We start from the raw sequence: 14700 nt of genomic DNA, 5'->3' as shown, positions 1-14700 counted from the left end.
AATGGTATTAGCCTCAAAACAATCTCACCTCAGTGACAACAACAGAACACAAAAGTGCTGGATGTACTCTGCAGGGTGAGTAGCTTCAGTAGAGATAGTGAAACAAGCTTTGTGCTTCAAATCAACAACCCTTCAATAGAATTGGCACAAAGTGAGAGAATATGTGTTCATCCAATAGGTCATATTGTTTTTTCTATAACCACAAATACAAGGGATTCTGCAGGTGCTGGATATCTAGAGCAACACACAAAATGCTGGAGAAACTCAGCAGGTCAGGCAGCATCTATGGAGGGAAATAAACTGTCAATGTTTCAGATCAAGACTCTTCTTCAGAACTGGAAAGAAAGGGGAAGAAACCAGATTAAGAAGGTGTGGGGGAGAATGGTAGAGTATAAGCTGGCAGGTAATTGGTGAAACCAGGTGAGGGGTCAGATGAGTGGTTGGGGGGGGAATGAAGTGGGAAGCTGGGAGGTGCTAGGTAGAAGAGGTAAAGGGCTGAAGAAGATTGAATATAGTAGGAGAGGACAGTGGAGGAGAGAGAAGGAGGAGGAAGAGGGGAACCAGAGTGAGGAATGGAAGAAGTGAGGAGGACTGAGGGGAGAGAAATTACTTAAACTTAGAGGAATCAATGTTCATGCCATTAGGTTAGAAGCTATCCAGACAGAATATGAGGTGTTGCTCCTCAGCCTGACTTTGGCCTCATCGTAGCAGGAGGTGAGACCTAATGCAGATTGGGGGACCACCTTGTTGAACACCTTTGCTCTTTCCACTACAAAAGGTAGATTCTCTCAGTAGCTACCCATTTCAATTCAAACCACCCCACTCCCATTCCCATTCTGACATGTTTGTCCATGACCTGCTCTACTGCCGTGAAGAGGATCACCATCAAGGCCATGCTCTTTTCTTGCTACCACCTTAGGTCCCACACACCAGGTTCGGAAGCATGTATTGCCCTACCAACTTCAGGCTCCTGAACTGGCATGGATAACTTCACTCATCTCAACTCTGAACTGATTCCACATCCTATAGACTCACTTTCAGGGACTCTACGGCTCAAGTTGTCAGTATTATTTATTTTATTTATTTGCGCAGTCTGTCTCCTTTTGCACATTGTTTGTCAGTCTGTGTGTGTAATTTTTCACTGATTCTATTGTATTTCTTTGTTTTCTTGTGAATGTCTGCAAGAAAATTAATCTCAGGGTAGCATATGGTGACATATACTGTACGTACTTTGATAATAAATTTACTTTGAACTTTGAATTTATTTGATCAATGCATTCATGTCTCCATCTGCAGAGCATCCGAAAGATCTTTTAGAAGTATTGTTGGGAAACAGTGAGCAGACTACCAATAATTCACTTTGTTGATGATTGGAAACAACTCAAGTAAGAGAATGGAAAAGCAAAAAGATGTGTAACTAAGAAAGAAAAATAATAAAACCTGACAATTGTGGTTATACTGTATTGGGCCATAATGGGCCACTCGTTCATATGAAAACCAGCTCACATAACTCAAATAAAATACACAAAGATTTTTGTTTTGATATTTAAATTTATTGTGCAATTATCTGCCAGTAACCTGAGGACTTCCTTTGCTGGTTTCCAATACTGGGTTTTGAGCTCTGTATTTAAAACCCATCTGTTCCCAGCAAAAGCTTCATTACAGTAATATTTTGAGTTAGTAAATTTCACATCACATGCTGGTGATAATAAACCTGATTCTGATATATACTCAGTGGTCAGTTTATTAGGTACACATGTACACCTGCTCATTAATGCAAATACCTAATCAGCCAATCATGTGACTGAAACTCAATGCATTGAAGCATGCAGACATGGTTAAGAGGTTCAGTTGTTGTTTAGAGCAAGCAACAGAATGGAGAAAAAATGTGATCTAAGTGACTTTGACCGTGGAATGATTGTTGGTGCCAGATGGGGTGATTTGATCTCCTGGGATTTTCACACACAACGGACTCTAGAGTTTATGGAGAATGATGCAAAGTACAAAACAAAAATCTGGTGAGCGGCAATTCTGTGAGCAAAACTGTTTTGTTAAAGAGAGATGTCAGAGGAAAATGGCAGCGCTGGTTCAAGTTGACAGGGAGGCAACTGTAACTGAGATAACCACACATTACAACAGTAGTGTGCAGAAGAACATCTCTGAACATGCGTGTCGAATCTTGAGGTGGATGGGTTACAGCAGCTGAAGACCACACTGGCTTCTGCTCCTGTATCAAACGAACTTGCCATTGAGTGTAATATTGTAGTACAAAATAATATTTATAATGGTGCATTATTTATAATGTAATATAGAATGCAGAGTCTTTAACAACTTGAATGTATTTAGTACCTTCAGTGCAGAAGCATGTGAAAACACAAGGAGATCTGCAGTTTGAGATAGCATATTTGGCTATGGACCAAATATGAGTAAATGGGATTGATACAGATAATAATAACTAACATCACGGACACGGTAAGCTGAAAGACCTATATCTGTACAGTATGGACTCCATACCTTAAAGGAATTACATAAAGGGGCAAAGAAAAATAACACACACAAATTTCTGGAGAAACTCAACAGGTCAGGCAGCATCCATAGAAAGGAATAAAGAAACTATGTTTCAAGCCAAGACCTTTCCTCAGGACGATTCAATCTGGATTCAGGAAAAGTAACAGTAACAAGCATAGCATAGTGACCAATACAAGAACTATGTGATTCCACCAGAAAGGGTTTTGATGAGATTTACGAAGGTGTTGCAGGACAGAATAATTATAGCTATGACAGAAGATTGGGGTGGCATGGTAGCGTAGTGGTTAGCATAACTCTTTACGGTACAGGTGACACAGGTTCAATTCCCACCACTACCTGTAAAGAGTTTGTACATTCTCCCTGTGACCATGTGGGTTTCCTTCAGGTGCTCTGGTTTCCTCCCACAGTCCAAAGACCTATGGGCTGGTAGGTTAGTTGGTCATTGTAAATTGGATTGTGATTAGGCTAGGATTAAAAATTCGGGGATTGTTGGGCGGCGTGGTTCGAAAGGGCCTATTCTGCGCTTTATCTCAGTAAAATAAAATACGTTAGAGTTCTTTGAAACGGGGGAGGCTGAGCGTAAGACTTATTGTGATATATGACATTATAAAAGGCTTAGATCAAGTAAACAGGGGGGATATGTTTTTCTTTGCATATGAATTAAAAACCAAGAGGAAGAAATTTAAAGCAATTGGTGGAGAGGGAGATGAGGCAGAACATTATCACACAGCAGATTGCAGTAGTCTGGACCTTACAGCCTGAAAGAGTGACAGAGGTAGACACTCTCATTATGTTTTCTTCGGATGTCCTTCAAAATCAAAGGTGACTTGCTTTCACTCTGGTTCTGTGTGCTCTGAGGTGGCTCATGAGGCCAATGTGGGAACAGCAAACTCTTTCCATAGATGAGACATATAGGAGGGTGATTATTGAGGAGATTCACTTCTATTGCCTTTACAAGGTCTCTGTGTGTTTCTCAAGCTTCTCAATAACAACCCTAATACAACTCCTTGCCCTAGAGCAGTCATTGTCCAATCTCATTACATTTCAACAGTACTTGGATACTGATAAGAGTTATAAGCTGCAGGGCTACACCCTTGGCGCTAAAAGAAAGGCTTAGGTTGGTTAGCTCTTTTATTGACCAAAAAAGACACAATTGATTATAAAGCATATTTTTATGATTCTGGTCTAATTAGAAAGAACTATGACATTAAATTATCAAGGAAATTAGTAAATTAGTAAAGCAGTTGCATCATTCGGAAAGGAAAGTTATAGTTCAGATGGGAATGGGGCCTATAAGGAACAGACAAGATAATTCCATGTATCATCTATCTGATAAATAGAAAAACAAGGATATTTTAATTAAAACTTAGTGTAACAAAACCAAAAAAATGAGTAAACGCCTGGTCCTGATGGGTTACATCCACACATTTTAAAGGAATCTGTGAAAAAGTGAGGTAGAAGTTTTACTACATATGTATATTTAAGGTTTATTGGAATGAGGTACACCCCCACCCTTTAATATGACACACCAAATCATCACTGGTGCAGCCAGTTGGTTTCAGAAGTCACGTAATTAGTTAAATAGAAATCTGTTTTTCGAGACCTGTGTGCAGTCGAGTGTTTCAGTTAATTGTAAAAATACACCTGTATCTGGAAGGTCCAACTACTGGTGAGTCAGTATCCTGGCAAAAACTACACCATGAAGACAAAAGAACACTTCAAGCAACTTTGTGAAAAGTTTTTGAAAAGCACAAGTCGGGAGATGGATACAAGAAAACTTCCAAGTCATTGAATATTCCTTGGACTACAGTTAAGTCAGTCATCAATAAATGGAATGAATATGGCACAGCTGTAAATCTGCCTGGAGTAGGACATCCTCAAAAACTAAGTAGGTCATGCAAGAAGGTGACTAATGAGGGAGGCCACCAAAAGGCCTATGACAAGTCTGAGGGTGGCTGAGGTGGAAGAGACTGCGCATATAATAACTGTTGTCTGGATACTTCACCAGTCACAGCTTTATGGGAGAGTGGCAAAGAGAATGCCACTGTTAAAATAACTCACATGAAATCTTAGTTAGAGTTTGCCAGAAGGCATGTGGGAGACTCTGAAGTCAGCTGGAATCAAAATTGAGTCTTTTGGCCATCAGACTAAATGCTTAGTTTGGTGTAAGCCAAGCACCACTCATCAACAAAAATGCACCATCCCTACTGTGAAGCATGGTGGTAACTGCATCATGCTGTGGGGATGCTTCACTACAACAGGTCCTGGAAGGCTTGTGAAGGTAGACGGTAAAATGAATGTAATATGATACAGGGAAATCCTAGAGGAAAACCTGATGCAGCCTGTTAGAGAACTGCGACTCGGGAGAAGATTTGTTTTCCAGCAAGACAATGACCCCTAACATAAAGCCAAAGGTACACAGGAATGGTTTAAAAACAACAAAGTTAATGTCCTGGAGTGGCCAAATCAGAGTCCAGATCTCAATCCAATTGAGAATTTGTGGCTGGATTTGAAAAGGGCTGTTCACTTCCGATCCCCATGCAATCTGACAGAGCTTGAGCAGTTTTGTAAAGAAGAATGGGGAAAAAATGCAGTGTCTAGTGTGCAAAGCTGATAGAGACCTTTCCCCACAGACTCAAGGCTGTAATTGTTGCTAAAGATGCACCTTCTAAATACTGACTTGAAGGCGGTGAATATTTATGCAATCAATTATTTTGTGTTTTATATTTGTAATTAATTTAGATCATTTTGTAGAGATTTGTTTTCACTTTGACACAGTCTTTTTCTGCTGATCAGTGTCAAAAAAGCCAAATTAAATCCATTGTGATTCAAGTTGTAAAACAATAAAACATGAAAACTTCCAAGGGGCGAGGGGGGGGGGATAAATACTTTTCATAGGCACTGTATATTGCCAGAAGACTGTAAAATGGTGAATGTAATACCTATACTCAAGAATGGAAAAGGAACCTTTCCAAGCAGCTGTAAACCAATTTCAACAATGGTGGCAGGAAAACCATAGAGGAGAATTTCTGCAATATCTAGAAATGAAAAATATAATAGTAAATATGGATTCCAAAAGAGGAAATTTTGTTTGACCAGGCTCATTAAATTTTGTGAGACATTAACAGATAATGCCAATTCACTTGCTGCAAATCATCTAAATTTTTTGAAATGACTTTTATAAGATATCTCATAATAAACCAACGAATAAGGTCAACGAATGTATCAGAATGGATTGCTAGCTGACTTCAAGACAGAAAACAGAGATTAGGAACAAAAGGCAGCTAAATGCAGTGGAGGAAAGTCGGTAGAGGTTACTACAAGGATCACTGTTGGGGCCACTAATGTTCACATTTTAAAAATAAGCACTAATGCAACACAGTAGTGTAGTTGTTATTGTACTGCTATTATAGCACCAGTGGTCAGCCATCGAGGTTCAATTCCCGTCACTGTCTGTAAGGACATGTACAATCTCACTATGACTGTGTGGGTTTCCTGTGGGTGGTCCGGTTTCCTCCAAACATTTCCAAAGACATTCAAGTTAGGGTTAGTAAATTGTGGTCATGTTATGTTGGCATAGGAAGCATGGCAACACCTGTAGACTGCCCTCAGCAGCACATCTTCAGACTATGTTAGTCGGTGACACAAATGATACATTTCACTGTATGTTTTGATGGACATATGACAAATAAAGTTAATCTTTAAAAATCGTTAATTTAGATTCGGTAATCAAAAGTGCACTTTTTAAATGTAGTACAGCCTCTATATTATCCAGACAACTTTAACACATAATAGTTACTGAAACTTTTGAACTCTCTTTCTCGTTTCATATTGCATAATACGTACACAATCACACACTAACATCCACTTCTATTTTCTCTGCTCCATCTATATTATTGGCCCCACAGCTATAATTTGTAGATCAGATTCCCTGCCCTAACTTGCCATTCCCTTTACGGAATCTACTGCTCCTTCCTGAGTACTGCTGATGCCAGAGAGACTTTCACAAAGATCTGTTGCATTGTGCAGGGAAGATTACCATCTCTCTGTGACCTTGGAAAGGAAACACTCTCCCTGAACCACATTCCCAAAGACACTAACTCTCACCAGGATTGGGCATCCCAGACACTTGGGCTCATTGTGCGAGACAGTGACTCTCACTGAGTGACAGATGCAAAGACATTGACTCACTTGGATACAGGTCCCACAGACAGTGATACTCATGGCATTTCTCACTGGCATAATGCATTTGCTTATGTTAGAATCCATTTGCCATGATTAACACACACAAAATGCTGGACACACAGCATTTTATGTGCATTGCTCTGGATTGACAGCATCTGCAGAATCTCTTGTCTTTATAATTTTTTTATTTAGATACAGTGCAGAGTAGTTCCTTCTGGCCTTTTAAACTGCACTGCCCAACAACTCCAATTTAATCTAATCGCAGGACAATTTACAATGACCAATTAACCTATGTGGTACATCAATGGACCGTGGGAGGAAATCAATGGACCTGGGAAAAATCCACACATTCCATGTGAAGGATGTACAGTGACAATCCTACAGGGGACACTGGAATTGAACTCTGGACGGTGCCATGCTAACCGCTATGCTACCATGGCATAGTTCATTTCTTTTTAGAAGGTCTAATAAATTTAATATAGCTGGACAAACTAACAGTACTATTAACCCTTTCATACATGACAATAATGGTGGATATATTTCACAGGAAACTGGACATGCATTTAAGGAAGAGAGTGTCCTGCTGATAGTTACAATGGAACAAGTGCACTAGCATGGGCTGGTTAGGCTGAATGGTCTGTTTCTCTACAGCACATGCTATCTAACCCCATCTAGCAAAAGCACCATTATATTAAATAATGCAGTACCATTGGTAAGCATTCTTAGCATGCATTACTTAGTAAGATGTTCCAAAGAAAGCAAGCTATTAACATAGAGTACTGACCAAAAGCTTGGTCACAAAGGTTGATCTAAAGACCATATTTAAAGATGGGGAAGAAACTTCAGTGTGAAGAAGTGAGGAATGCAGAGATCTCAGAATGCCAGGCAATGTTCCAAGTAGGGGAGATGAAAGGCCTTAGAGCAGGGGTCCCCAACCTAGGGTCCATAGGTCCCTTGCTTAATGGTATTGGTCCATAGCATAAAAAGGTTAGGAACCCCTGCCTCAGAGAAATCTGTTCAAAAGGATGAGAATTTCAAAATGAGGATAGGAAGGCACGAAATGATGGGTGAATGGCACGAGGCAAGTTAGGATACTCAGGGAAGATAATGGAAGGGAGGTGCAAGGGTCTGTGAAAGGAATTTTCAGGAAAATGGCTCCTCGGGGACTGAAGCTGCTGTTGCCAAAGGTGAGGTGGGGAAATGCACAACTGGCCAGGAGAATGGTGAACAAGTGGGAATGATTGTAGTAGTGAGGATGTTTACATTCACAGGCTAGAAACTGCTTATAATTGGCCTTTAATCTATGTACAATTAATCTCCTACCCCTTTATCTAAACTATGACTTCCTGTTCCTAATCCTTTCCCACTTTGGGTTTACATTTTCGCTCTTATGATATTTGCTACAAGAGTTTAAAACAGATAATGAAGATCAACGCCACAAAAGGATTAAGCTTGAGGAGTTTCTGGTTGTAAACACCAAGGTCTATGAGTAGGTCTATGCATGAGCAAAGATGCATCAACCATTTTGCACATAGCGACATCCCACAAACTGTTGAAGGAATAATGAGTAGCAATTCTCCCTGTTTCACATGATAAGGGATAGGGGAAGCACCTTGTACAAGATTCTGGGGTAAACCCACTCTTTTCAGATTGTTCCATAAATTACATTAAACCACCAGCATGTCAAATGATTTCCCTGCCCACAATTGAACACATCTACAAAGAGCACTACCAAAAGCATCAGCCTCCTATCATCCAGGCCATGTACTTTTCTCTCTGCTGCCATTAGGAACAAGGTACAGGAAACTCTGGTTCAGAAACAGTTATTACCTGTTAACTTTCAGGCTCTTTAACCAAAGGAGATATCTTCACTCAATCAATCACTGAACTGTTCCCACAACCTATGGACTCACTTTCAAGGACTCTTCGTCTCATGTTCTTGACCCTTATTGCTTATTTATTATTATTTTATCTTTTGTATTTATACTGTTTATTGTCTTTTGCACATTGGTTGTTTGTTCATCCTGTTGGGTGTGGTCTTTCAATAATTCTGTTGTGTTTCTTGAATTTCATGTGTATGCCTACAAGAAAATGAATCTTAGGGTTGTATCCTGTGACATGTATGTAGTTTGATAATAAATTTACTTTGAAATGCCTGCAAGAAACTGAGTCTCAACATATATGGTAATAGGTACCTACTTTAACTGAGTTTGATTTAAGATCTACTCCAAGTAGTGTCGTACTCAACAGTTCAAGAATTCAGGCACCACTGAAATGAAGCATCAGCTAAGATGATACGCTTAAATTCTTTGTATGAATGAGTGTTAAATTACTTCCATTGCCACCATCACACACTCAGCAGGTGCAGTCAATAGAAAGCAGCATGCCACAACTGTAATAATAAATTACAAAAAAAATCTAAACCGTAGGACACAATTAAAAGCCAGCAGTAATTTTCTTGAGGGCTCAGTGGCCAAATCCACCACACGGTATGGTACTGACCAAATCTATACTTTAGTTAACAACTGTACAATATTAGTTATGGCTGTGAAATCTTTGGCTGGGGCTGAAATATTGACTATGATCCCTGTTCCTGACAATGCGAGACAAGATCTTTTGTGATCCAAAGACTCTTCGGAAGTCAAGAATGAGGCATTAGACTTGTTGCTCATGGCTGTTTTGTCATGTGTTACAAAATGCAAAATGAACAAGAAAGACAAGCCAAACAAAACAAAGGAAAAAGCTGTCACGGTCATCTCATACCCAGACCAGAGATAACAATCTATCCAGTGATAACAATGAGCTTGTAAAATACCCACATTCAAGTGGTGTGGCATCTGCTACAGAAAACTAAGACGCTTGTAGAAAAATACAGAAGCAATTATACCATAATAACTGGTAAATTCATCAAATTACGGTACAGTTCAAAAGTCTCAGGAATGTATTTATAGCTAGGACACCTAAGACTTTTGCACAGTACTCTATTTGTCAATGTGGAGCGGAGAGCAGGTTATAAATCTGGTGCAAGCAAAGGATTTTGAGTCGGGCGAGGGTGGAGTACTGCAGGAGGGGTGTGGGACCGGTGGCAGAGAAGGAGTGTCGGGGCAGTGGGTGGCGCAGATGCAGACAAACCCAGCCCTGAGACACCAGGCAAGGTCATTTGATTAAACACAGTTGGTTTATTGATGAAACAGAATGTCTCTCTGGTGTTCCCCCTTCCCCTTTTCCCAACCATGATCCCCCTCTCCCTGCCCCCTTCCCACTCTCAATCCACAGTAGAGACCCATATCAGAATCATCACTCATATACGTCATGACATTTGTGTTTTTTTGCGGCAGCATTGTAGTACAATACATAAAATTACCACAGTACTATGCAAAGGTCTTGAGCACCCTAGCTATATATATGTGCCTAAGACTTTTGCACAGTACTATACATGCATATAGGTGATTACATAAAAATACAAGCAAGCATAGTAAGGTTAAACCACATGAAAAATACAAGAAGAAGTATAATTCTACATTTGTGGATATAATTCTAATTGTGGATGGGGGCAGGTGACATCAGTTGTGTGGGTCTTAATTCAAAGGTAGAAGTTAATTTAGTGCAAATAAACGAATAGTTTTCACCTTTGCTTCTGTGACCCGTGTGACTGTTGACTCTTCCCATTTTAAAGTTCATATCTTTATATGTAAAATGCTAATGTTTGTCTTTGTTTGTTGTGCAGGAACCCTCTGAGCTAAAGATGGCTAAGGAATTGCCTGGAGTTTTGGCAGAGCATGCTCGACCTGTAAATCAGGAAATGTTCCCCACATGGGAAAAATACCTAAAAATGTTCCTCTGTCAAGGTAGGATTTTCTTCTGGTGATGTGCTTTGAGAACATAGGAAATCCTACATGGGAAAATTTGTTTAAGATGCTCTGCTGTCAAAATATAGTGTTTCTTCTGATGGTATGCTTTTATTACCTAGGAAATCCTGTTAATATTTTTCAATCAATTTGATTCGTAACAGAAACAGGTACATCAGATTTCTTACAAGTTGCATAGATTAAAAGGAACTCAATTTTCATGGTGCTGGTCAGGCAAATGTTCACTTGTGCCCTATGATCTATTGCACTCACCCAACCATCTTAATGTTTCATCCAAAAACCATCCTCTTGTTGCACTAATAATGGAACTGAACCTGTAGTCTCTGTCATCAAAAAGGATAAATAAAGGCTTTAAGCACATGCAAACACCTTTCATTGTCTCTTGACCTCCATCATGGAGCTCACTTCTCTCTTACACTTTGGGAGTGTCTTTGCCAAAAGGATTCTAGCACTTCAAAAACACATCTCATCACCACCTTCCCAAGGACAAATAGGGGTGAGCTATAAATGGGCACCAGGGAAGCATAGCGGTTAGTGTGATGCTATTACAACTTGGGGCGTTCCAGAGTCCAGAGATCAATTCCAGTGCTGTGTTATAAGGAGTGCATTTTGACACCAACCACACAGGAAGAAAAAGGGAGGCAGTCCTGAAAACAGAATAAAGGGAGTCAGGAAGGAAGCTGAGAAGAAGGACCTCAAGGGTAGTAATCTTGGGATTGCTGCGTGTATTACAGTGAGGATAGGAATAGAATGAGGTGGCAGATAAGTGCGTGGCTGAAGAATTGGAGTAGGGGGCAGGAATTCAGATTTCTGGATGATTGGGACCTCTTCTGGGGCAGGTATGACCTGTACAAAAGGGACAGGTTGCAGTTGAATCCGAGGGGGACCAATATCCTTGACGGCAAGTTTGCTAGAGCTGTTGAAAGTGGCTTAAACTAATATGGCAGAGGGATGGAAATCAGTATGATAGAGCTGAGGGTGTGCCAGCAGGTTTACAAGTAGATGATGTAATATGTAATACGAATGTAAGGAAAAATAAGCCAATGATTTGGTACAACTGCAGACAGAGCAAAGAGTTGAGTTGTACTACAGAGGCAAAATTCATAAGGGTGAAGAATGCAGGACTGAAAGTGTTGTATATAAATGCACATAGCATTCAGTATAAGGTGAACAAACTCATGGCACAATGAGAGATTGGTCAGTATGACGAGGGCATCACTGAGTCGTGGCTGAAAGAGAGTCATAGTTGGGAGTTTAACATCAAAGGATGTACTCTGTATCAAAAGGACAGGTGGGAAGGCATAGGTGGTGGTGTGGCTTTGTTGGTAAGAGATAGAATTACATCTTTAGAAAGAGGTGACAGGGCCAAAGAATGTCGAATCTGTGTGGGTGGAGTTAAGAAATGGCAAGGGTAAAAACACCAACATGGAAATTGTATATTGTCCTTTAAATAGTAGCCAAGATGTAGGGTCGAGATTGCAAATGGAGCTGGAAGGGGCATGTAATAAGGATAAAGTCACAATTGTAATCTGGACTTCAATATGCCAGGGGATTGGGAAGATCAGGTTGGTGTCAGATCATAAAAGAAGGAATTTGTTGAATGCCTACAAGATGGCTTTTTAGAGCAGCTTATGCTCGAGCCTACTTAGAAAGGCCATCTTAGATTGGGTATTGTGTAATAACCCAGATCTTAATAGTCAGCTTAACGTGAAGGGAGCCTGAGGAGGCAGTGATCGTAATATGATTGAATTCATACTGCAATTTGAGAAGGAGAACATAAGTCAGATGTATCAGTATCACAATTAAATAAAGGGAGTTACAGAGGTATAAGTGAGAAACTTGCTCAGGTGGATTGGAGGGGGATACTGGCAGGGATGACGGCAGATCAGAAGAGGCTGAAGTTTCTGGGAGTATTTCACATGGCATAGGCTCTTTATTCAACCCTGGAACATCTGGGCAGCAAAGATACATACATCAAGATGCTCTTAATCAACTACAGCTCAGTATTCAACATAATCATCCCTTCAAAATTTTGAGCCATTCCTCATTGGAGGATCAGAGGTAGAGAGGGTTAGCAACTTTAAATTCCTTGTGTCTTTAATTCAGGGAATCTGTCTCGTGCCTGACGTGTAAGTGCAATTATAAAGAAAGGATAGCAGTGCATCTGCTTTCTTAGAGGTTTCTGACGATTTGGCACGATCTTTGCCAAACTTCTATAGATATGTGCAGGAGAGTATATTCACTGGCTGCATCACAGTCTGGTATGGAAACAGCAATGCTTTTGAACAGAAAGTAGTGCATATGGCTCAGTCCATCTCAGGTAGAGATGTCCCCACCATCGAGCAGATCTATGTGGAATGTTGTTGCAGGAAAGCAGCATCCATTGTCAGGGACTCCACTACCCAGGTCATATTCTCTTCTGGCTGCTGCCATCAGGAAGAAAGGTACAGGAGACTCACAGCACCAGGTTCAGGAACAGTTGTTACCCCTCAACCATCAGGCTCTTGAACCAGAAGGGATAACTTCACTCAACATCACTTGCCCCATCACTGAAATGCTCCCACAACCTATGAACTCATTTTCAAAGACTTTTCATCTCATGTCCTCAATATTTATTGCTTATTTGTTATTTCTTTCTGTTTATATTTGTACAGTTTGTTTTCTTTTGCACACTGGTTGAACACCCAATTGGTGCACTCTTTCTCACTGATTGTTACAGTTATTCTTCTATTATGGACTTAGTGAGTATGCCCACAAGGAAATGAATGTCAGGGTTTTATATAGTGACTATGTATGTACTGTGATAATAAATTTACTTTGAACTTTGCAAGTGGTGGATGCTTGTTCGATTTCAACATTTAAGAGAAATTTGGATAGGTACATGGTGGAAGGATAATGGAGGGCATGGTCTGGGTGCAGCAGGATGGAACTGGGTACTGACTAAATGAACTGAAGAGCCTGTTTTTGTGCTGTGGTGTTCTATTACTCGAATCCCTTCAAATTACATTGTTCCTTATAAAATGTTGGATTAGAGATATTGCTGCATAAAAGGGGGCTACGTGGACCCATCACATTCAGCCTGGCAATTGAAGTTGGTCACATGGAGTAATGTCGATCTGCTTTTTGTTGCCAACAGATCACTGTTCATTTGTTGGTTATGTATGGCAAACAGTTCTTTCTGGTTGGAGAAGCTGTAAATTCAAATCTGGAACTGCCCAATTAAGTAGAGTCACTGATTGTCAAGAGCACCCAGCTGACCAATACTTCAACTTTAAAATTCTCACCCCGTCAAACCCCTTCATAGTTTACCTCTAACTATTTTTGTAATCACTTTCAACACTACAATTGAAAGCAGAGGAAATTTGTCAGGGTGCTGCATGAACTAGAGGGAAAGTCTTATGAAGTTAAGTTGAGCAAGCTGGGGCTTTTTTCTTTGAAGCGAAGGAGTTTGAGAGGTGACTTGATAAGAGTTATCATCATCATCCTCCTCATTATATGCCATGTCGTATGATGACCATGATTGCTCGAGGCAAATTTTTCAACAGAAGTGGTTTGCCATTGCTAGTTCTGGGCAGTGCCTTTACAAGACAGGTGACCCCAGCCATTATCAATACTCGTCAGAGATTGTCTGCCTGACATTAATGGTCGCACGACCAGGACTTGTGATATGCATCTGCTGTTCATACGACCATCCACCACCTGCTCCCGTGGCTTCCAGTGACCTTGAGGGGAGCTAAGCCTGTGCTGCATCTTGCCCAAAGAAGACCTGCAGGCTAGTGGAAGGAAGGAGTGCCTTACAGCTCCTTTGGCAGAGATGTGGCACCATCCTGCCACCCAAGATAGTGGTGTACAAGATGACAAAAGGCATAGATCAAGTTGACAGCCAAAGACTTTTACCAGGGCAGAAATGGTTACTGTGAGGGGGCTAATTTGCTGCTCCTTGTGGCCGCATTCCTTGTAAATATGTCCAATGGTAGGGAGAGCTTTGCACTTCTCTATTGTGGTCTGCTAGGTTTAGCCTTAAGGTGGATAATCCTGTTAAATCTTTAGGAGTTGTTGCATTTCAACTTGATTTGTCTGTCTTGTAGCATTTGGAAAGATGTAGGAAGGAAAGGTC

At 40.5% G+C, this 14700-nt stretch overlaps 1 protein-coding gene across 10 annotated transcripts in view; it reads left to right on the top strand.

Moving 5' to 3' along the window:
* The window catches only part of iqch (IQ motif containing H), a 185769-nt gene that overhangs the window by 93227 nt on the left and 77842 nt on the right, over positions 1-14700 (top strand). For all 10 annotated transcript variants that reach the window (XR_009508418.1, XM_059953001.1, XM_059952999.1 and 7 more), the window contains one exon: positions 10442-10562. Coding sequence is in view for 9 of the 10 variants with exons in the window: in XM_059953001.1 (XP_059808984.1) it covers positions 10442-10562 (121 nt within the window). In the remaining variant the exon portion in view is untranslated. The remainder of the gene's footprint in view (positions 1-10441; positions 10563-14700) is intronic.

The sequence above is a fragment of the Hypanus sabinus genome, chromosome 28 (genome assembly GCF_030144855.1).
Source record: "Hypanus sabinus isolate sHypSab1 chromosome 28, sHypSab1.hap1, whole genome shotgun sequence".
Lineage (NCBI taxonomy): Eukaryota > Metazoa > Chordata > Chondrichthyes > Myliobatiformes > Dasyatidae > Hypanus > Hypanus sabinus.
This window is presented reverse-complemented; position numbering and strand designations above follow the sequence as displayed.